Source organism: Heterodontus francisci, chromosome 24 (genome assembly GCF_036365525.1).
Source record: "Heterodontus francisci isolate sHetFra1 chromosome 24, sHetFra1.hap1, whole genome shotgun sequence".
Taxonomy (NCBI): Eukaryota; Metazoa; Chordata; class Chondrichthyes; order Heterodontiformes; family Heterodontidae; genus Heterodontus; species Heterodontus francisci.
In genome coordinates this window covers 21,819,505-21,843,427 of record NC_090394.1, presented here as the reverse complement: position 1 = coordinate 21,843,427, position 23,923 = coordinate 21,819,505, and the positions used below count along the sequence as shown (strand labels likewise).

Below are 23,923 nucleotides of genomic sequence, written 5' to 3'. Positions count from 1 at the left end.
TACCAACTGAGACAAATGACACTTGAGGACCATATGATAGGACACATACAGGTAAGAAACAATACAAGTTACAATGATTAGATCAGGAATGATTAGGTGATGCCAAGCTTGGGTCTTAAAAGGTTAAATGACTACAGATGGATAGGGAGCATCACGTTAGGCATCATGACCATATGGGACAAGCTAGATGGACCTGTAGATCTCCTGTCCAGTATTTTCAAGAAAGTGAGCCTGTTGTAAAATATCAGTTTGGGGAAGGAGATCATTAAACATTAAATCTGACATCCATGTAGAATTTGCAGTGGGTGAATGTTTGGAATGTGGTTTCAAGAGAATCCAACTGATGTCTTCCTTATGAACTCTTAAGCACGTAAAGGCAAAAAGAGCACTCTATCTCCAGACTTCTGTTATGATAAAATACATTCTAATCCATTTTTAGAGTCTCCAAATTCATTTACCTCTTCTAGAGGAGAGGTTTTACAAGAAGGCAGCCTTTCAAATCCCCATAATGTGAAACAACAAGTTAGAGAAGGTTAAGTCCAGATGTATGGATGGCTGCAAATATCTGCTGAAGTCCCCTGGCAATGGAGGATCTTAGATTGGCTGCAGAGTGAAGGCTGACGATGGAATAGGGTAGGATTTTGGAAGTCATGTGCTGTAAATCATCTCCCCCTTACATATAGGAAATCAAACAGAAAGAAAAGTAGATGGAACTCTGAGGTAACTTTAAGCTTTGATTTTCCTTGGTAAAGCCACTCCTTTTGGGTGTTTACGGTAAAGCTGAATGGAGACCCTATTTTCTAGGACATTGTCTCAGATGCAAGGGTCTCTGATTTTTTGGAGCCTTTTACACCCAGGGCACTTACCTTTCTAATACTTACAGAATTAAAAGTGAGTACTAATACAATTTACTATTTTAGAGGGGCAGTGGTGATAATGGAGTTCCTTATTCCTATATTATAAAGAGGAGAATATGGAGGAAACAAGGATGGAAACTAGGAGAGTGGGCCATCACAGAGGGCAGCTACAACTGACACGTATACACGCACTCCACAGGGTTTACTGAACTTAGAGGTCATGACTTCTTAGAGAGACACTGCGTTGGAAAACTGTTCCCCTTGGGGAGTTAATGGCACCTGCTGGCTGCAGATTTATGACCCATATTAACCACTTGTCCCTGTCACTGGCTGGTAAAGTGACCACAGCACTGAATTTTTATGCCACCATGTCTTTCCAGGTAGCCTCAAGTGATTCCAGTTGCATCAGCCAATCAGGTGGTATGCGTGCTTCTTTATTTCCTTTAGAAGATGTTTAACTGGTGCAGTTCGAGTGTGCCGTATCCCTTTTCCATATGAACCCATGAGCCAAATTGTTTGGTTGGCATTTGTTAACAAACATTTGGAGGTGGATGTCCACCCTCCATCCCCCCAAATAACTTGTTGCTTTTATGTATACATGCTGATTAAAGTGAGAAATATCATTGCGAATTCATACATTTTTACACTTTTGCCACCTTTAGTAGTGTGAAGTTTTCTTATGGTAGGTAAAGCAAAGACCACATACAGAACAACATTTTCAGCCCTGTTTTGCAATATATATGAAACCCAATCTCAGAGCAGCTTCTCCATTCAGTGTGAATATTTTTCCACTTGCTGCAGCCATTTCCTGCCAAACTGATATTGATACAAGTATAAATCTATCTGAGGCAATAGCAATTTACCACCATCTAATCCACAGGCAAATGCACTACCATTGTAAGATATAATTAACGACAAGCGTTTTATTTCATACAGGAGCTGGCAAGACTTACACCATGCTGGGGGTGGACTGTAAGCCTGGAATCTATGTCCAAACGCTGAATGATCTCTTCAAGGCAATCGAAGCTACAAGTAAAAACATGCAGTATAATGTCTCCATGTCTTACTTGGAGGTAAATCCAAACCTACTCAACCAGAAACTTGGGGGGCTCTAGTGATGCTGTTATTAAATATCAATATACTATCAAGTGTGGTACTGAGCCAGACAGAGCAGGTAGGTCCCATGTTTGATGCCTGGGCAGTGCTGAGCTGGTTAATATCAGCAGGGTACCTGCCTTTGTCCTGAGCGCCTCCTAGACTATGGATTTTTGGATCCCATTCCTGCTGGGAAGTGTGGATGCTTGATGATTGCTGGATCAGGATTGACTGTAATGCCCCCAGGTACAACGTACTGTTTGGGATCACACACGAAGAATCACCATTCTGGCAAGGCACCTGAGGGCAATGGCACCATTGAACAGTGCCCCAGGATTAGTCAGTACTTTCAGTAAAGGAGAGAAAGTTAGAAAGGAGGGGAAAGGAAAGAAAAGTTCTCTTTTGAAGTGCTGCTGTCATTTAATCTTGCCCTTTCGGATAATATCAGTAAATGGCTGATTATTCGCTAACTTCAACACCCTCTCTGATCAGAAAGAAAAAAGAACTTGCGTTTTTTTAGTGCATTTTCACCCCATCAGATTTGAAGCACTTCACAACCAGTGAAATGGTTTGGAAGGCAGTCATTGTTGTGCAGGTAAATGCAGCAGCCCATTGCACACAACAAAGATCCCATAAACATTGGAACATAGGATTAGGAGTAGGCCATTCAGCCCATCGAGCCTGGTCCACCATTCAATACGATCATGGCTGATCATCCACTTCAATGCCTTTTTCCTGCACTATCCTCATATCCCCTTGAATAAATAAATGAGCAGGTGATGGTTGAAGAGCGAATGTTGGCCAAGACACTGGAAGAACTCCCTGCTTTTTGTTGGCTGATGCTGTGGGATCTTTTATATTCACTTGAACAGGCCTGAGTTAAAATCTTATTTGAAGAACAGCACTTCTAACAACTCAGCACTCTCTTAATACTGCACTGAAATGTTCATTTATTGCTCATTGTGGATTAAATATTCATTATGTTCAAAAATACTGCCTGATTGCACTGGTTTCATGGAAGTCTTTTTGTTTGGCGATGTGCAAATGAGTTGGAATAGAAATTTGAGCAAAAAGAAACACTTCTTCAAACTACCATAATTTGGAGTACAATTTGTGCCCTGATCATAGATTGCCCAAAGCAAAAACTCTCAGTACAAATGTTTAGCTCATCAAGAATGTTAGTAAAATTATAAGCAGAAATAAAATTGGTCAGGAAATAAAAGGTCGACACAAACTGAATTTTTAATTGTGATTGGATTAGGTGAGTAGAGCGTTTTGATTCAGTGTTTTCAATTCAGTATATTTTTAGTACCTAGTTGAATATTCTTTCTTTTCTTTTCTTTTGGGCCTCCTTATCTCGAGAGACAATGGATACACGCCTGGAGGTAGTCAGTGGTTTGTGAAGCAGCGCCTGGAGTGGCTATAAAGGCCAATTCTGGAGTGACAGGCTCTTCCACAGGTGCTGCAGAGAAATTTGTTTGTCGGGGCTGTTGCACAGTTGGCTCTCCCCTTGCGCCTCTGTCTTTTTTCCTGCCAACTACTAAGTCTCTTCGACTCGCCACAATTTAGCCCTGTCTTTATGGCTGCCCGCCAGCTCTGGCGATCGCTGGCAACTGACTCCCACGACTTGTGATCAATGTCACACGATTTCATGTCGCGTTTGCAGACGTCTTTATAGCGGAGACATGGACGGCCGGTGGGTCTGATACCAGTGGCGAGCTCGCTGCACAATGTGTCTTTGGGGATCCTGCCATCTTCCATGCGGCTCACATGGCCAAGCCATCTCAAGCGCCGCTGACTCAGTAGTGTGTATAAGCTGGGGGTGTTGGCCGCTTCAAGGACTTCTGTGTTGGAGATATAGTCCTGCCACCCAATGCCAAGTATTCTCCGAAGGCAGCGAAGATGGAATGAATTGAGACGTCGCTCTTGGCTGGCATACGTTGTCCAGGCCTCGCTGCCGTAGAGCAAGGTACTGAGGACACAGGCCTGATACACTCGGACTTTTGTGTTCCGTGTCAGTGCGCCATTTTCCCACACTCTCTTGGCCAATCTGGACATAGCAGTGGAAGCCTTTCCCATGCGCTTGTTGATTTCTGCATCTAGAGACAGGTTACTGGTGATAGTTGAGCCTAGGTAGGTGAATTCTTGAACCACTTCCAGAGCGTGGTCGCCAATATTGATGGATGGAGCATTTCTGACGTCCTGTCCCATGATGTTCGTTTTCTTGAGGCTGATGGTTAGGCCAAATTCATTGCAGGCAGCCGCAAACCTGTCGATGAAACTCTGCAGGCACTCTTCAGTGTGAGATGTTAAAGCAGCATCGTAAGCAAAGAGGAGTTCTCTGATGAGGACTTTCCGTACTTTGGACCGCTCTTAGACGGGCAAGGTTGAACAACCTGCCCCCTGATCTTGTGTGGAGGAAAATTCCTTCTTCAGAGGATTTGAACGCATGTGAAAGCAGCAGGGAGAAGAAAACCCCAAGAAGTGTGGGTGCGAGAACACAGCCCTGTTTCACACCACTCAGGATAGGAAAGGGCTCTGATGAGGAGCCACCATGTTGAATTGTGCCATTTCATATTGTCATGGAATGAGGTGATGATACTTAGTAGCTTTGGTGGACATCCGAGCTTTTCTAGTAGTCTGAAGAGACCACGTCTGCTGACGAGGTCAAAGGCTTTGGTGAGATCAATGAAAGCAATGTAGAGGGGCATCTGTTGTTCACGGCATTTCTCCTGTATCTGATGAAGGGAGAACAGCATGTCAATGGTCGATCTCTCTGCACGAAAGCCACACTGTGCCTCAGGGTAGACGCGCTCAGCCAGCTTCTGGAGCCTGTTCAGAGCGACTCGAGCAAAGACTTTCCCCACTATGCTGAGCAGGGAGATTCCACGGTAGTTGTTGCAGTCACCGCGGTCACCTTTGTTTTTATAGAGGGTGATGATATTGGCATCGCGCATGTCCTGAGTTACTGCTCCCTCGTCCCAGCACAGGCATAGCAGTTCATGTAGTGCTGAGAGTATAGCAGGCTTGGCACTCTTGATTATTTCAGGGGTAATGCTGTCCTTCCCAGGGGCTTTTCCGCTGGCTAGAGAATCAATGGCATCACTGAGTTCCGATTTGGTTGGCTGTATGTCCAGCTCATCCATGACTGGTAGAGGCTGGGCTGCATTGAGGGCAGTCTCAGTGACAGCATTCTCCCTGGAGTACAGTTCTAGGTAGTGCTCAACCCAGCGGTCCATCTGTTTGCGTTGGTCAGTGATTATGTCCCCCGATTTAGATTTGAGGGGGGCGATCTTCTTGATGGTTCGCCCAAGAGCTCTCTTCATGCCATCATACATTCCTCTGATGTTTCCGGTGTCTGAGGCCAACTGAATATGACTACATAGGTGTTGCCAGTAGTCGTTTGCGCAACGCCTAGCTGTTCTTTGTGCAGTACTTCTGGCTGCTTTAAGTGCTGCGGATGTTAAATCGCTGGGGGCTTTCTTGTAGTTCAACAGTGCAATGCGCTTAGCGGCTATGACAGGTTCCAGCTCTTCATTATGAGATTGAAACCAGTCTGCATTTCTCTTCGCACTTTTGCCGTAGGTGGTCAAAGCTGACTCATAGATGGCGTCTCTGATGTGGGCCCACTTGGTCTCAGCATCCCCTGTGGGAGTGTTTTGAAGGGCTGTTACAAGTGAATTTAGAAATTTTTGTAACAGCTGTGGGTGAGAAATTCTGCTCGTGTTGATGCGCGGGTGGCCCTTCTGCTTGGAATGATGCAACTTCTTTGGTCTGAGTCTAACCTTGCTGCACACCAGGGAGTGGTCGGTGTCGCAGTCCGCACTGTGGAAGCTGCGTGTGATTTGAACACTGTTTAAGGCAGCTCGCCTTGTGACAATGAGGTCTAGCTGGTGCCAACGACGCGATCTTGGGTGCCTCCATGAAACCTGGTGACAGGGTTTAGTGTGAAAGAACGAGTTGGTGATGCAGAGGTTATGATAGGTACACAACTCAAGCAGTCTCTGCCCGTTCTCATTCATCCTTCCAACGCCATAGCGCCCAAGGCAGGAGGGCCATGAGTCATGGTCGGCCCCAACCCTGGCATTAAAGTCCCCCAGCAGGAATAGGTGTTCGGTGTTGGGGATGCTGCTAATGATGTTATGGAGTTGTTCATAGAACTGGTCTTTAGCTTCAGGTGGGGAGCAGAGTGTTGGAGCATAGATGCTGAGTAGGTGTACTGGACCAGAGGTGGTGAGCAGTCGGATGGACAGTATGCGTTCCGAGCCATTTGAGGGAGGCTCTATCATGCTGAGCAAGGAGTTTCTGATGGCGAAGCCCACTCCATGCTGTCTTGGTTCTTCAGGATCCCTGCCCTGCCAGAAGAAGGTGTAGTCTTGCTCTGCTAGAGAGCCACTCGCGGGGAGGCGAGTCTCCTGAAGTGCTGCAATGTCCACATTGAATCTACTGAGCTCGTTGTTAATGATGGCGGTCTTCCGAGAATGGTTGATTTGTGTAAGGTCTTCCGACAGGCCAGGACACATAGTTCTGACGTTCCAGCTTGCAAAGCGAAGGGCTGGTACCTTCTTTCCTTTTTTCATGTTGTTTGGTGCGGTGTATCAGTCCACCTTTCAGGCAATGACCCTGAGCTCCAAGCACCCATTGAAGCAGGCAGACTGTGGCGGGACAGAACCTTATTGACCGGGGGCTGCCCGGTTTGAGGCGGGCGGTAGCTGTCCAGTGAGGTGCAATGACCTCTCCCACCGACAAAGGCAACCCGTGGCGCCCAGTTTCTACGCCAATTTATCTGGACTTATAACCCGTAACTGCTGCCTTCCGTGTTGTTTTAGTCGCTGTGAGGCAACTATGGAGTGACCTCTCCATGGCGCATGCCTGGGCAAATTTATGGAGGTTGAGAGTTGCCCAGTCGTCAAAACCCCCCTCTCGGCCTTTCTGGTGGGGTCCAAAGGAGTGCAGGACACGACGTTTGGCACCAGTATGGCTGCAGGAACTGCCGGAAACATGCCAAAGGTGACACATGACCGCCTACGGGGTTCCGCTCCGGATTATCTGTTAGGGTTTACTCCCTTAGCCTTGGTCTCTCCTGAGACGCCCACAAGGCAGCGGGGTTGTTGGGGCCCCTACACAGGTGTAGGATGGTGCCGGTGGGAGGAGGGGATGCAAGGGGGAGGGGTAGAGGGAGGAGGTAGAGGAATGTTTTCAATTCAGTATATTTTTAGTACCTAGTTGAATATGGTAATCTTACAAACATATGCTTAACCTCAAAATCTGCAAGTGCATTTTAATTAGACAGTGTTGGAATGTTATTTAAACACAGTGTGGGGGAGGGGAGAAAGGTCCAGTCCCTACCCAATGTTTGCATCCACACAATTTCAAACTATCACTGGATAACAGCCAGGAGGGAACCCAGGCTGATTTTACCTTCCCCAGACCAGGGATACTGAAGCCAACAGTAGCTCTTTTAATATTATTATGAATAGGCAGTTAAATTAATTTTTTTCCCTCTGATCAAATTTCTCTTTTTTTCAACCACCTGTCCGTAACTAGATTAGTGATTGAATTTCTTTTCCTCCCTTAAACTCTGATAATAAATGACCACTTCAACAGCATGGATTTTAAAGTTAAAACAGAGAAGTGGGGTTTATTAACACACTGTTAAACTCGGGAAGGGGTTTAACTTTGCCACACATGCTTACAAATATTCAGGGAAAAGTTGAAGGCATAAAAAAGGCAAGGACATTTAGTAAATAGAAACTTAACTACTAGCTAATATGGATTTCAGTTAAAACTAGTGTCCATGAATATCAAAAAAAGTGTCCAAAAGTTGGAGATCACCAATTAAAAATGCCAAATAGAGGAGGAGCTGTTGAAAATACCTCTTTTGCAAATTTATTTTTCTTTGCACTCTCAAAGGTAATAATGGAGACTGCTAAATTGCCAAAGTCACCTTATTTTAGATGGAGAGGAAATGGGTAGAAATCAGACCTTTTCTATTGTTACTGCAGCTTGTCTTCGGGTTGGGTTTTTTCTTGCTGGATTTTTCAAAGTGTGGCTTCTCTTTAATTTTTCTTGTTGAAAAGGCCTTAGAGAGAAAAGTCAATGCAGCTTCAAGACAAGTTGTGGCTTCTTGCAGTTGTGTCTCTAGCACACGGCAGCTGTATAATAGAGGACAGGCTGTACTCACAAACGGTTACAGTTTCTAGTCCACACAGGTTGTATAGGGATCTCCTGGGTCCTAAAGCTACACACTTCTCAAGAGGCTGACCCAGCTGACCTCTCTCCTCCATTTTGATAATCAGAACACAGAAGTACAAACTTAAAACATACTGTATAAAATGACGGTTGACATTAATACTCAAATGCACAACACAATTCACAAGGGGGTTCGCATCCATTCATGACACCTTTACCCCTCGGGGAAAAAAAATAATTCTACTTCATTTTTTCTTTACATGGTTTTCATTGAAAAGAAATAAAGTAATAAATGGGGTTTTCATTCAATCACTCATTCATACTTAAAGGTTTGCTGAAGTCTGGGGGAGCTAATACAGGCTCATTCACAAAGATGACTTTCAATTTTTTTAAACGCCTCTTGGCACGCCTCTGTGCATATCACCTTTGCTTTTTTGTGTTGGTGCCTCTATTAGTGGGGCGGCTAGGGTGATAAAGTTTGGGACTAGCTTTGGGTTCCCAATACAGTGCCATATAGATTTCCCAGGCTGCAGAACATTAGTGTCTAATACAGGGGAATGATTTCTGGAAGGCAAGTTGTCAGCAGACCTTCCTGGTTTCAGCATTTCTTCCTGAATAATGTCAGGTACAGGTACAGTGACAGAACTAGCAGGAAAAGAGCAAATCCCATTTTTCCCTTGGTTCAATGTCTTCAATTTTTGCTCTGATTGCTTGACACTATTCTGATAAAATTCAGGTAGGTCTGTGCTCTTTCTGTGGCTGTATGTACAAGCAGATGCACCAAGCTGGATGAGCTCATTGATGGATTCCGGTCCACCTCTATCCCAGGTAGGGATAGAAGATGAGCAGGTTTTTGGTGAATGTGCTCCTGCTCCAGCTACTCTCTTTTCGCACAAGTTCCCTAAGTCCTCTTGAAGCACACCTCTAATTACTGATATGGCCTCACTGGACAGAAAGTCAGGGTCACCTGGGCGAAGCCTTGATAGTGTCACCTTTGTAGGAGTGTTTTCACATCTCTGGTAAATTATGGACGATGGATGCTGGTTCCACTTTCTGACTGATGTATTTGCTGTATGAACACTAGAATTAGAATTAGAATTAGAATATTACAGCGCAGTACAGGCCCTTCGGCCCTCGATGTTGCGCCGATCATCTGACCTACACTATTCCATTTACATCCATATGTCTATCCAATGACCACTTAAATGCCCTTAAAGTTGGCGAGTCTACTACTGTTGCAGGCAGGGCGTTCCACGCCCCTACTACTCTCTGCGTAAAGAAACTACCTCTGACATCTGTCCTATATCTTTCACCCCTCAACTTAAAGCTATGTCCCCTCGTGTTTGCCATCCTCATCCGAGGAAAAAGACTCTCACTATCCACCCTATCTAACCCTCTGATTATCTTGTATGTCTCTATTAAGTCACCTCTCCTCCTCCTTCTCTCTAACGAAAACAACCCCAAGTCCCTCAGCCTTTCCTCGTAAGACCTTCCTTCCATACCAGGCAACATCCTAGTAAATCTCCTCTGCACCCTTTCCAAAGCTTCGACATCCTTCCTATAATGCGGTGACCAGAACTGCACGCAATACTCCAGGTGCGGCCTCACCAGAGTTTTGTACAGCTGCATCATGACCCCGTGGCTCTGAAACTCGATCCCCCTACTAATAAAAGCTAACACACCATATGCCTTCTTAACAGCCCTATTAACCTGGGTAGCAACTTTCAGGGATTTATGTACCTGGATACCAAGATCTCTCTGCTCATCTACACTACCAAGAATCTTCCCATTAGCCCAGTACTCTGCATTGCTGTTACTCCTTCCAAAGTGAATCACCTCACACTTCTCCGCATTAAACTCCATTTGCCATCTCTCAGCCCAGCTCTGCAGCCTATCTATGTCCCTCTGTACCCTACAACACCCTTCGACACTATCCACAACTCCACCGACCTTCGTGTCATCCGCAAATTTACTAACCCACCCTTCTACACCCTCATCCAGGTCGTTTATAAAAATGACAAACAGCAGTGGCCCCAAAACAGAACCTTGCGGTACACCACTCGTAACTAAACTCCAGGATGAACATTTGCCATCAACCACCACCCTCTGTCTTCTTTCAGCTAGCCAATTTCTGATCCAAAGCTCTAAATCACCTTCAACCCCATACTTGCGTATTTTCTGCAATAGCCTACCGTGGGGAACCTTATCAAACGCCTTACTGAAATCCATATACACCACATCCACGGCTTTACCCTCATCCACCTGTTTGGTCACCTTCTCGAAAAACTCAATAAGGTTTGTGAGGCACGACCTACCTTTCACAAAACCGTGCTGACTATCGCAAATGAACTTATTCTTTTCAAGATGATTATAAATCCTGTCTCTTATAACCTTTTCCAACATTTTACCCACAACCGAAGTAAGGCTCACAGGTCTATAATTACCAGGGCTGTCTCTACTCCCCTTCTTGAACAAGGGGACAACATTTGCTATCCTCCAGTCCTCCGGCACTACTCCTGTCGACAATGACGACTTAAAGATCAACAACAACGGCTCTGCAATCTCCTCCCTGGCTTCCCAGAGAATCCTAGGATAAATCCCATCTGGCCCAGGGGACTTATCTATTTTCACTCTTTCCAAAATTGCTAACACCTCCTCCTTGTGAATCTCAATCCCATCTAGCCTAGTAGGCTGTATCTCAGTAATCTCCTCGGCAACATTTTCTTTCTCTACTGTAAATACTGACGAAAAATATTCATTTAACGCTTCCCCTATCTCCTCTGATTCCGCACACAACTTCCCACTACTATCCTTGATTGGCCCTGTTCTAACTCTTATCATTCGTTTATTCCTGATATACCTATAGAAAGCCTTAGGGTTTTCTTTGATCCTATCCGCCAATGACTTCTCGTGTCCTCTCCTTGCTCTTCTTAGCCCTCCCTTTAGATCCTTCCTGGCTAGCTTGTAACTCTCAAGCGCCCTAACTGAGCCTTCACGTCTCATCCTAACATAAGCCGCCCTCTTCCTCTTGACAAGCGCTTCAACTTCTTGAGTAAACCACGGCTCCCTTGCTCGACAACTTCCTCCCTGCCTGACAGGTACATACTTATCAAGGACACGCATTAGCTGCTCCTTGAATAAGCTCCACATTTCGTTTGTGCCCATCCCCTGCAGTTTCCTTCCCCATCCTACACATCCTAAATCTTGCCTAATCACGTCATAATTTCCTTTCCCCCAGCTATAATTCTTGCCCTGCGGTATATACCTGTCCCTGCCCATCGCTAAGGTAAACCTAACCGAATTGTGATCACTATCGCCAAAGTGCTCACCTACATCTAAATCAAACACCTGGCCGGGTTCATTACCCAGTACCAAATCCAATGTGGCATCGCCCCTGGTTGGCCTGTCCACATACTGTGTCAGAAAACCCTCCTGCACACACTGGACAAAAACAGACCCATCTAAAGTACTCGAACTATAGTATTTCCAGTCAATATTTGGAAAGTTAAAGTCCCCCATAACCACTACCCTGTTACTCTCGCTCCTGTCGAGAATCATCTTCGCTATCCTTTCCTCTACATCTCTGGAACTATTCGGAGGTCTATAGAAAACTCCCAACAGGGTGACCTCTCCTCTCCTGTTTCTGACCTCGGCCCATACTACCTCAGTAGACGAGTCCTCAAACGTCCTTTCTGCCGCTGTAATACTTTCCTTGATTAACAATGCCACACCCCCCCCTCTTTTACCCTCTTCTCTGTTCTTTCTGAAACATCTAAATCCCGGAACCTGCAACATCCATTCCTGCCCCTGCTCTACCCATGTCTCCGAAATGGCCACAACATCAGGATCCCAGGTACCAACCCATGCTGCAAGCTCACCCACCTTATTCCGGATGCTCCTGGCGTTGAAGTAGACACACTTTAAACCAAGTTCTTGCTTGCCAGTGCCCTCTTGCGTCCCTGTAACCTTATCCCCTACCTCACTACTCTCAACAGCCTGTACACTGGCACTGCAATTTAGGTTCCCATTCCCCTGCTGATTTAGTTTAAACCCCCCCGAAGAGCACTAACAAATCTCCCCCCCAGGATATTGGTACCCCTCTGGTTCAGGTGAAGACCATCCTGTTTGTAGAGGTCCCACCTACCCCAGAAAGAGCCCCAATTATCCAGGAAACCAAAACCCTCCCTCCTACACCATCCCTGCAGCCACGTGTTCAACTCCTCTCTCTCCCTATTCCTCTCTTCGCTAGCACGTGGCACAGGCAACAACCCAGAGATAACAACTCTGGTTGTTCTCGCTCTAAGCTTCCACCCTAGCTCCCTGAATTTCTGCCTTAAATCCCCATCTCTCTTCCTACCTATGTCGTTGGTGCCTATGTGGACCACGACTTGGGGGTGCTCCCCCTCCCCCTTAAGGATCCCAAAAACACGATCGGAGACATCACGTACCCTGGCACCTGGGAGGCAACACACCAACCGTGAGTCTCTCTCGTTCCCACAGAACCTCCTATCTGTTCCCCTAACTATGGAGTCCCCAATGACTAATGCTCTGCTCCTCTTCCCTTTTCCCTTCTGAGCAACAGGGACAGACTCTGTGCCAGAGACCTGTACCCCATTGCTTACCCCTGGTAAGTCGTCCCCCCCCAACAGTATCCAAAACGGTATACCTGTTGTTGAGGGAAACGGCCACAGGGGATCCCTGCACTGCCTGCTGGTTCCCTTTCCTTCCCCTGACGGTAACCCATCTACCTACTTAACTGGTCAGATGCGCACCTTGGACTGTAGACCTATGCTCTGCAGGGGAATAGCAGGCCATAGGGGTCCATTCAGTTCCAGGACCAGGACAACAGGAATACTCCAACCACTGTGGCCAGGCTCGACTACATCCTTATCCAGCATGTACTGGATTTCCTATCTAACTTCAGCTAGCTTGTCAGGGCTCAGCTGGCAGGGGTCCCACCTGACTGGTGGCGTGTCTCCCACATCCATGCCATGGACTGCTGAGGTGGTACATCCTGGCTGATCTTTACAGGTCCCTTTGAATTTCTTTTAGCAGGGTGGACACATTCTCCCGCTGCTTGTGGATTAGGTGTGTCAGCTGGTTAAATCTTTTAAGACTTCGGCGTTTGCCAGTTTGGTAGCGGGGGTTCAACCGGGGTCTCCTTCTCCTCAACCTACTCATCCTAGCTGCCCTCAGGTATTTCCACCTTCTGGTAAACACTCACCGGTTGACTGGCCTTGGTCCCACACAGTCTGTCAGCATTTGGTCAAATGGTTTGCCAAATGCCGGAATGGATTTGAGGTGGACTGGTTTAATTGTGGCCTGGTAGGGGGGGGTTTGCCTGAAACCTGGCAAGCATGACAGGTTTTGCAATAGTGGACCTGAGACGAGCCCGGAAAAAGCGTTTCCTTGGGCTAACGTTTTCCAAGTACTCACATGTCCAGCCATCGGGATAGCATGGGCTATCCTTAAAATCTCTGGCCTGTATTTTGGGGCATTGCAATCTGGTGGAACACTGTCACTCCACTGCGCTTTATTTCAGGATCTGTCTGCTGGGCGTCAATTAGGGAGGCTGAGCTGAGCACCTCCTCCTCCCCTTCAGATAGGTCCTGAAAGAAAGTTTCAGCTAACCAGTGCTCTGGCTCATCCAGCTGGGGCACTGGTTCCCTTTCCACTAATCTGGCCTGTCTGGCTTGGGACTGAGTCACTACACAGTCAGGGAAGATCCCTGGTACTTCCTCTTGTAGTTGATTAGTTTCCCTAGTTTCGCTGGGCTAGTCTAGGATTATAGGGGTTGCTATTATCTTGCTACCAGCCAAATCATTTCCCAGTAGGACGTCTATCCCTGCTACTGGTAATTCTGGGACAATTCCTACGGTATGGAGCCTGAGACTAGGTTTCACTGTAGGTGGACTCGATGGAGGGGAACAGATCGGTAACCTCCTCCCACTCCACAGATCAGGGCCTTGGCTTTCATGGAGGTTTCAGGGGGAAGGCTTAGGCTGTTCTCTAACATTAAGGACTGAGTCGCCCCTGTATCCCTGAGCAGAACAATGCACTTTCTCATCTCTGGGGAAGGGTAGGGGGACACAGTTCCTTCTAGGATAAAACTCCAGTAACTTTCGGGAAATTTGTCCAGTCCAGCCACGCAGAGGGAAATTCCCTCAGAGGGTCTAGGCCATACCATGATGGCGTCTGCCGGTCCTGCTAAGCTCTTTACTGGGGTATCCACCTTGGAACTGCCCTTGCGGAGACCTATTAGACCCACTGGTTTTCCACTTAGCCTCCAGCATTCTGGCCTGGAGTGACCCACTTTGTTGCAGTGGGAGCACACTGGTCTCCAGGGTTTCTCTTTGTGGGTTTGGGGTGGACTCTTTGCACCCTTGTTTGTACTCCCCTTTCCAGGTGTGGTTCCCTTTTTATCCCACTCTCCCTTCTTATTCTCCCATTCTTTTTGGGGGTGGCTTCGGAAGAATCTGCCTGAGTTGCTAGGCCTATGTGTGAGGTCATAGCTGTCGGCAGCACTGTAGCCTCTCTAGCGGTGTGGACTCTCTGTGCTGCCAAGCGCACTCTTAGGTTGGGGGTTAGGCAATTTTTAAACTCCTCCAGCAACATTAGCTTGTGTAATTTCTCATAGGTTCGCTGTATTTTACAGATCGGACCCACCGGTCGAAAGCGATTTGCTTTCGCCTTTCGAATTCTAAATACGTCCGCATGGGTTTCTTTCGAGCATTGCTGAATTGCTGGTGATGTGCCTCTCGGACTAACTCATAAGCACTAAGGATGGCAGCTTTGATCTGCTCGTAATTATCAGACATTTCAGGGGTCAGCATAGAATAGACCTCTTGAGCCGTCCCTGTTAACTGACCCTGAAGTACGATGGCCCACATTTCTCATGGCCATCGTAGCTGTGCCGCTACCTTCTCAAAAGTAGTAAAAAATAATTCCACCTCACTCTCTTCAAATTTTGGTACGAACTTTGTATACTTAGCACCTCAAAGCCTGATTCTGGGTTTGGGAGATTTGGGCTGTTTGGGTGAAGTGAGATTTTCCCGAGTAGCCTCCAACTGTCTCACCTCTCGGTGTGCTTAAACCTTCAGCTCTATGTCCAATTTTTGTAGATGGAAAACCCTTTCTCTCTCCTGCCTCTCTCTTCCTCTCTCTCTTTCCTTTTCTCTTTTCCCTCTCTCTCTCTTTCCTTTTTTCTTTCCTTTTCGCTTTCCTCGCTCTCTCTTTCCTCTCTCTCTATTTCTCTCTGCTTTTCTCTTTCCTGAAACTCCAGTTGCATCCTGAAACTTGACAGTTCCATTCTGACCATGGGAGATGGGTCAGATTCAGGAGTTAAGCCCTCATCTACCTGTTCCGGAATGGGACTGGGTCCTAAGTGCTCAGCCAGCACTCTTAGGACCTCAGTTCATTTCACCTTGCTGGGCAGTTTCACTTGTATCTGCCCAGCTACAGCTTTTAACTGCTCTGTACTCAGGGTTGCCAGCGTTTCAGCAGTTACATCACCTTGCTCCAAAAACATCTTTGAATCAAAACGTGCCTTTTTCTAATGTTAGAGTAAGAAGGTTTTTTGCTGCGGTCGTTTATTTGTTTGAACATTCTTTGCGGTTACCAGATTTTCCCTTTTTGGCTTCCAATCAGTTTATTTTAATTTCTGATTCAGCTCATTTCTTAAATTTGGTCTATTTCATTTGGGTTTATTGCGGACTTGAGCTCCCAATTTCTATGTTATGAACAGGCAGTTAAATTAATTTTTTTTTCTCTGATCAAATTTCCCTGTTTTTTTGCAACCACCTGTCCGTATCTCGATTAGTGATTGAATATCTTTCCCTCCCTTAAACCCTGATAATAAATGACTGCTTCAACAACACGGATTTTAAAGTTAAAACAAAGAAGTAGGGTTTATTAACACGCTCTTAAACTCGGGAAGGGGTTTCACTTTGCCACGTATGCTTACAAATATTCAGGTAATTGTTAAAGGCATAAAAAAGGCAAGGACATTTATTAAATAGAAACTTATCTTAACTACTAGCTAATATGGATTTCAGTTAAAACTGGTGTCCATGAATATCAAAAAAAAGTGTCCAAAGGTTGGAGATCACCAATTAAAAATGCCAAATAGAGGAGGAGCTGTTGGAGATACCTCTTTTGCAAATTTCTTTTTCTTTGCACTCTCAAAGTTAATAATGGAGACCGCTAAATTGCTGAAGTCACCTTATTTTAGATGGAGAGGAAACAGGTAGAAATTGGACCTTTTCTGCTGTTACTGCAGCTTGTCTTTGGGTTGGTTTGTTTCTTGCTGGATTTTTCAAAACGTGGCTTCAATTTAATTTTTCTTGTTGAAAAGGCCTTAGAGAGAAAAGTCAATGCAGCTTGAAGACAGGCTGTGGCTTCTTGCACGGAGATTTGTCAGTAGCACACGGCATCTGTATAATCGAAGACAGGCTGTACTCACAAACGGTTACAGTTTCGAATCCACACAGGTTGGATGGGGATCTCTTGGATCCTAAAGCTAGACTTTCTCAAGTGGCTGTCCCACCTGACCTCTCTCCTCCATTTGGACAATCAGAACACAGAAGTACAAACTTAAAACATGCTGTATAAAATGGCAGTTGACATTAATACTCAAATGCACAACATAGTTCACAAGGGGGCTCGCATCCATTCACGACACTATCACCTAACTCAGTACACACTGGAGATCAAGCCTGAGGATGCTTTTTACTGCTCAGTCCTGAGGGATCTGTGGAGCTCTAGAACTAAGTTTAATCTGTTCTCCTATCTCAAATACTGCCTGTTGTGGTGATCCCAATGCAGAACAATAATATGATGTTAAAAATATTCAGTTAGTGAGAGTGAAGAACATTGGTAATACATTATACATTTTCCCCATTTTTTCTTTTCAGATTTACAATGAGATGATCCGTGATCTCTTGAACCCTTCCTCAGGGTTTCTGGATTTGCGAGAAGACTCCAAGGGTGGGATTCAGATAGCTGGAATCACAGAATTCTCAACCAGTAATGCTATGGAGGTACAGCCCTAAATTCACAAACACAGCAGGGGAGAAGATGAACAATACCAATTTGCAAGTATATTGTGCCTTTAATGTAGTAAAACATCTCAATAGCTTTACAGGAGCATAATCAAATGAAATCTGACACAAAACCATGTAAGGAGATATTAGTGCAGATGAGAAAAAGCTTGGTCAAAGAGGTACATTTTAAGGAGTGTCTTAAAGGAGGAAAGGAAGGTAGAGAGGCTGAGAGATTTGGGGAGAGAATTCCAGCTTTTAGGGCCTTGACAGCTGAAGGCATGGCTGCCAAAGGTGCAGTGATTAAAATCAGGGATGTTCAGGAGGCCAGAATTGGAGGAACGCAGATAACTCAGCGGGTTGTAGGGCTGGAGGAGGTTACAGAGATAGAGAGAGTCAAAAACATGGAGGGATTTGAAAACAAGGATGAGAATTTTTAAATTGAGATGATGCTGGACTAGGAGCCAATGTAGTTCATACAGCACAGCGGTAATGGTGAATGGGACTTGGTGTGAGTTAGGATATGGCCAGCAGAGTTTTGGATGAGCTTAAATTTATACAGGGTTGAAGATGGGAGTCTGACAATTGATACTGGAATAGTCAAGTCTAGAGATAATAAATACATGGATGAGGGTATTAATAGCAAATGAGCTGAAGTGGGGCGGAGTCAGGTGATGTTACAGAGGTGGAATTAGGCAGTCTTAGTGATGAGATGGATATGTAGCTGGAAGCTCACCTCAGGGTCAAATACAATTCTAAACTTGTGAACGGTCTGGTTCAGCCTCAGACAGTGGCCGGGGGGAGGGATGGAGTCAGTGGCTGGGGATCAGAGCTTGTGGTGGGGATGAACAACAATGGCTTCGGTTTTCCCAATTTTTATTTGGAGGAAATTTCTGCTGATCCAGTACTGGATGTCAAAGGAGCAGTTTGACAACTTAGAGACAGTGAAGGGATTATAAGAGGTGGTGGTGGTCGTAGGGCTGGGAATGGGGTAAGGAGGATTCCCACCTCAACGGATTTGCAGCAACATCAACAGGCCTTTGGGTTAGTGAAGGCAAAACTGAGCAGGACTGCTTGTACCTAATAATTCTCTTCACAGTTGAACAACTTGTTGTTTCAAAAGCTAAATACTGCAGATGCTGGAAATCTGAAATAAAGTCTGAAACGTTAACTCTGTTTCTCTCTGACAAATGCTGCCAGAACTGTTGAGTATTTGCAGCATTTTCTGTTGTTATATCTGTATGTTGCTACTGTTTAAAATCTACTGTATGATAGTGTCCCATCTAAACTGTGCCAGTGTTATTGGTTTCCATTGTTGAATTCAGACCATTAATGTTAAGTGGTTTAAAATAGACTTGCCTCTCCCTACATCTTAACCTCCTTTAGTCCTACAGTTCCACCTCCAAATCTCTCTGGTTTTCTGATTCTGGTCTCTTGTACATTCCAAAATCCCTTTACCCCACCATTGGCAGCTGTGCTTTCAGCCATCTGGGCCCCCCATTCTGTAATTCTCTTTTTAACCCACCTCCGTTTCTCCGACTCCCTTCTTTAAGTACCTCCTCAAAACCCACTTTTTTGATCAAGCTTTTGGTCACCCCTTCTAATATTGTCTTCTTTGGCTTATTGTCCATTTGAAGTATCTCTAAAGTGTGTTTTGTTTCTAAAAACTGGAAATATTTTAGCATGTGTTACGGCCAGGTGAGGAAGGGGTCCCAGGCTCCCCCTATCGCCCCTTCTCTGGTTTGACCACAACAGGGTTTATCCTTTTTAAATATTTTTTTACACCTCAATGAGTGCTTGCACCTGTTCCTCTAATGTAATTTCAAAAGAACCAATCCAACAGGTTTTCTTGAGTTTAAACAAGAAAGATGTACGTTTATTACACTTAACACTCTAACCCGGTTAAAATTACTAAACATACGCTACACATTCACACACATATTCATACGAGAGCCACACACACACACACACACGGATTACAGAAGGAAAACAGATTTGGTGGTTGGATTACAGTCCAGAATAAATGGAATTTAAATACGGTTTATTAGTCCCATAGCCCTCAGTTGAAATTGTAGTCCTGAAGTCCTCACTGGGCCATGTGCACAGTTGTGGGCTTGCCTTTTTCAGAGCTGCTGAAGGCAGAAGAGGGGTTTGATTCTTGTCCCCGTGCTGCTGGCTGTGGCAGTTTGTAGGCTTGAGGGAGTTCCCAGTTGCAGCCGGATCTTCTCTTGATATTTACCGTGGAGAGAAAGAGAGACCTGCTTCATTGATGGCTTTTCAGTTACACTGCCTCTGCTGTCTCTGTGACAAAGCTTAGGCTCTCCAGAGCGGCGCAGGCAGTCACATGACACTATCAAGCCCCTTCGTTCTTTTTCTGGATTCAAAGTGCTACACCTCAAGATGTCCAGTCGCACTTGGAGTGGGGTTGGCTCTTTCAAAGCCAATGCATGTAGATTGCCCTGACGTCCATGTTGATAAGATCATTCTAGGCAATTTAATCACTGAGAGCACCCCATTGTTCTGGCTAGGTTGAATGAGACTTGTCATCTCCTGTTTGATCTTTTGATGTTTCAAATGTAAATTGCAGTGACCATCTTGCCAGTTTACTTTTAAAAAAAAGTTACTTGTAAGATTTTCTAGGAGAAGTCTCATGTAAGGGCGGCACAGTGGCGCAGTGGTTAGCACCGCAGCCTCACAGCTCCAGGGACCCGGGTTCGATTCTGGGTACTGCCTGTGCGGAGTTTGCAAGTTCTCCCTGTGTCTGCGTGGGTTTTCGCCGGGTGCTCCAGTTTCCTCCCACATCTAAAGACTTGCAGGTGATAGGTAAATTGGCCGTTGTAAATTGCCCCTAGTGTAGGGAGGTGATAGGGAATATGGGATTACTGTAGGGTTAGTATAAATGGGTGGTTGTTGGTCGGCACAGACTCGGTGGCCCGAAGGGCCTGTTTCAGCGCTGTATCTCTAAATAAAAATAAAAAATAAAATAAAAGGTTCCAACCGATGAAATTAATATTTCCCCTTTGGCATACAGGGCTTTCATGACACACATCGCACTGCAGCACAACATGGTAACTCACTTTCAGCTTGACCATCTCAAGGAAGCACCAAAGAGTTGAGACACTTCTGTGCAGAAAAGAGGTGAAGATCAAACAGCCAGTCATCCTGAGCAGCTCACATGTTTGATTGCCTTTCATGTACCTGTCAGCACAAGAAGAGTGAGCTCAAGGTCTTTAACTATAATATGCCCATCACATGCTTCTGCTGACTGACTGTCAATAAGACAATAAAACACATTCTTCCTTGAGCAGAATGACCCTCATTTTACACTTTTGCTCAAATCCTTTCCATACCAATGTAAACCACTAGTGCAGTCCAACCACTGACATTGAAAGACTTACCAGGCACAAAGTTGCTATCACCAAAAGTAAATGGACGTATTCTTAATTTGTTACTCCTACAATATGTTATGGGAACATTACAGGTTGTGTCCCAAGTGCCTTGGGATATTTAACTTTGTTAAAGGTGCTATATAAATACAAGTTGTTTTTGTTGTTCATATGACATTCCCCAATTCTTTATTTTAATGTAAGATGTAATCCAATTATTTTAGATGGGCTAATGTCACCGCTCACAAATTGGGCAGGCATGTCATTTCATTTGTTCGTTGGTGCTGTCTCTTTCCTAGAAGGTTAACTGTCATGGATCTCTACCTCTGTCTGTCCTGTGCTGTCCTTACACATTCTGCATTGGTCAATTGCATCCAGTCCATTATATGTCATCTATTTTCTTCTCTGCTTCCCTCTTCTATGTTTTCCATTGATCTTTCCTTCCAATAATTGTCTTTGTCTATCTTCTGCTCTAATGATGTGACCAAAGTATTGTATCTTTCTCTCTTTGATGTTATGCACTGATTTCCTCTTCAACCATTTCCAGCACTTCCTCATTAGTCTTTCTGTCTGTGTAAGATATGCGGAACATCCTCCGATACGTTCACATCTGACATCAGGAATGTCATACAACCGCATTAAATGGTCAGTTGCTTTATATGGCAAAAATAATATCAATCCAACATTCCCAAATACAATTTGAAATTGACAAACTTCCCTCCTAATATACATTATGGAAAAAGTACAGATAGTGCCTCAAGGTGATTCCAAATAGATTTTTGCTCTTAATGATGTTTAGTGTCTCATTCCCATGTAGTACTGGTGAGTTCAACTTGTACTGAATGGTATATATCCAAGTTGAGGCTTGTTCTGTTATCCTGTAGTCCTATGCTGATCTGCTTAAACCCTTGTATGAGAAATCTCAGGAGTATGATTTCTGATGTATACGATACATCTTGTACAAGGATTGCATGACCTTCATTTATATGCGCTTAGTGGCCTATTCAACCCTGACCCCATATCCACTCCATCACAAAGATTACCTACTTCCTCCTCTGCTGGAACTTGGCTACAGACTAGAGTTCTGAAAAATAATAAGATATGGTCCTTGAAATAAGTCATGAGATCATGGTCTATTTTAATTTGCCTCACAAAGCGAGAATGGTGGGTGATTGGGGTTAAGATTTAAGTCAAGTCGATTTACTGGCCTGAGATCACTTTCATTGCTGCTCGATGCCATTTCGTTCAGGCCAACTTTCAAATCGGCCATGGCTGCCGCTGCTGGCGGGTGGGGCCTATTTTAAGTTCAGATGACACTGGTGTTACAGCATGATGTCAGGGGGAGTCCCAGACTGTGTGGAATCTGACAGATGAACAGCACTGGGAGGTGCTGACTGACCAGAAGAGGCCAAGGAAAGTTTTAAAAAATGACTTTTGTGAGAACCTCTTGTGGCCTAGGAGGAGAAGCAGTGCCTCTGCCCGCCCCCACCCCACCAAACCCCATTAGGGGGCCTCGGGCCTCTCCAGCCCTGGCCTTGCTTTTCCCTTTGCACTCGGGCATCGGCTGCCAATGCCCTTGCCCAGCGCTGTTATGCCGAGGATCATTCCTTTGGGCCCTCGGCATCCTAAAACTCCCAAGCCAATTCTCTGCTCCCACTCGCCAGCTCCTAGCTCAGTCCTGCACATCTCTGGCAGGAGACAGTGCTGCAATAATTAACTGAGGCCAGAAATTAAAATGGCCTGGGTACCTGCAGCTCCTCCTGTCCTGTTCCCCTGCCTCCCCTCCCACTAGTAAATATCAAGGCTTACGTGTTTGTCTAATCTTCCTTCCTCTGCTATTTTCGAATTCTCTCTAATAACACCTAAAGGAATTTCGTACAAATGTGTTCACTGTTTGTACACCAATATTCTACACTATGGGTTCAAGCCAATAATGTTAAGTCTTTTATTGCTTGTAATAAGCACTGTTAGGTATTGTAGCTTGTTTTAACAATTTCAGCTTCTGATCGTAAGTTGATGATCATTAAAGGAAGAACATGCTGATTTGTACTAGTCTGTCCCAGCACAAGTTGATCTACTGTGTATTTCATGGTGCAAACATTTTACCAATGCCACTTGAAAAAAAAACTCCATTAAAACAGGTTCCTGATGGGTTAGGATATGGATTTTCTTTTACTTTTCTTCAGTGCACAAGAGGTTAAATTCACCTTGAGTTCTTTGTAGTACTTCAGAATAATGGCTTTGTGATTACTATTTTCTGCTGAATAAACTCTTTGAATCACCAAAAGTCAGTGAATCAGAAAATCACCTATTGATGCACCAATAAACAATAACATATAGCCTGCATATTCTTATTAACAAGTGGCTCATTAGTCTGGTGAGCGCAGAACTGTACTGAACCCGAGAGTTGCAGAGATTGCACAGATTAGTTGAATTTCATCATTCTTGGTTGAACAGTTCAATAAAGCAAGGGTTAAAAACATCACCTTAACCTTTAACATTGCACTTCATGCCACCATACAACAGAGCCAAATACTGACCTGGAAATCAAGGTCTGATTTCCAGTCTATGGTGAGTTAGATGATCCTTGTTGGTGTGCCAGAGAGAGAGAAAAGAGTCAACCAGAGCCTTTCGGGTGGGAAGTTAAACTGAGGGCGACTCAGGTGGACGTAAAAGATTTCATTGCACTATTTGAAGAAGAGCAAGGAAGTTCTCGGGTGTCCTGGCCATTGTTACTAAGACAGATTGTCTTGTCACCGATCGCATTGTTTTTTTGTGGGACTTTGCTGAGTGCAAATTTCCTGCTGCATTTCCTTGCATTGTGACAGTGATTACACTGGAAAAGTACTTTATTGGATGTAAAATGCTTTGGGACATTCTGAGATTGTGAAAGGTGCTATAATCAATGCAAGCCCTTGCCTGCCTCTGATTGTAAGGTTTCTACACTCAGCCTCAGAACCTGTCAAATGGGGGAAAAAAACAACTAAAACCCAGGGTTCCTGCTGATGATCCAGGGATCCCTGCTGTAAAGCTTCTGGTGACACATTGTTTGTGCTCAGCTGTGCTGCCCTCCATGGTCAAATAGTGTGCTTTTATTCACTATCTTCGCTGAAGTAAAGATGACTATTTGCTTGAAGTAGTTGCCACAATCACCTGGTTCATGGTTTGTATTAATTTTCTGGAGGCAACTTTTAATTTGGGTATTGAATTATTTTTTTAATGCAAGACAAATGAAAACACCTGGCTTGAAAAGCTGGCAAACAAACCTAGGGTGGTTGCAAATCAAAGGGTGGCCCATGTTTATTTAAGAAGTCCACAACGGGAAGTGTGAAGATCCTAAACAATAGGAACCTCT

At 44.9% G+C, this 23,923-nt stretch overlaps 1 protein-coding gene across 3 annotated transcripts in view; it reads left to right on the top strand.

The window, feature by feature from the left end:
- Positions 1–23,923, top strand: part of si:dkey-26i13.8 (kinesin-like protein KIF19) — a 209,126-nt gene that overhangs the window by 51,496 nt on the left and 133,707 nt on the right. For all 3 annotated transcript variants that reach the window (XM_068055750.1, XM_068055749.1, XM_068055748.1), the window contains exons 5-6: positions 1,794–1,930; positions 17,057–17,182. In XM_068055750.1, the coding sequence (XP_067911851.1) occupies positions 1,794–1,930; positions 17,057–17,182 (263 nt within the window). The remainder of the gene's footprint in view (positions 1–1,793; positions 1,931–17,056; positions 17,183–23,923) is intronic.